Source organism: Atta colombica, unplaced genomic scaffold (genome assembly GCF_001594045.1).
Source record: "Atta colombica isolate Treedump-2 unplaced genomic scaffold, Acol1.0 scaffold55, whole genome shotgun sequence".
Lineage (NCBI taxonomy): Eukaryota > Metazoa > Arthropoda > Insecta > Hymenoptera > Formicidae > Atta > Atta colombica.
Window position 1 is genome coordinate 2,375,411 of NW_017259545.1, and position 223 is coordinate 2,375,633.

General features: G+C 30.0%; 1 protein-coding gene across 1 annotated transcript in view; it reads right to left on the reverse strand.

Moving 5' to 3' along the window:
* Positions 1-223, reverse strand: part of LOC108691940 — a 23,102-nt gene that overhangs the window by 524 nt on the left and 22,355 nt on the right. The window contains 1 exon segment of the mRNA XM_018199907.1: positions 2-192. Within this exon segment, the coding sequence (XP_018055396.1) occupies positions 2-192 (191 nt within the window).

Consider the following 223-nt stretch of genomic DNA (forward strand, 5'->3'; position numbering starts at 1 on the left):
CTGATGTAATCTTGACTTTTCGTATAACCGTATTAAATCAGAAGTGGCAACAGCCATACATTCTTGAGAATTCAGAACACATGCCCATTTTACGGCTTCATGCCTTAAACATTTAGTAAAATCATTTTCATTCTTCAAGTCGACATAGCCTATGTTAAAAAGAAGAAATACCAAGATTTCCTGAAAATGTTCCTAAAATAAAAAAATAAGTTTAATTTTATAT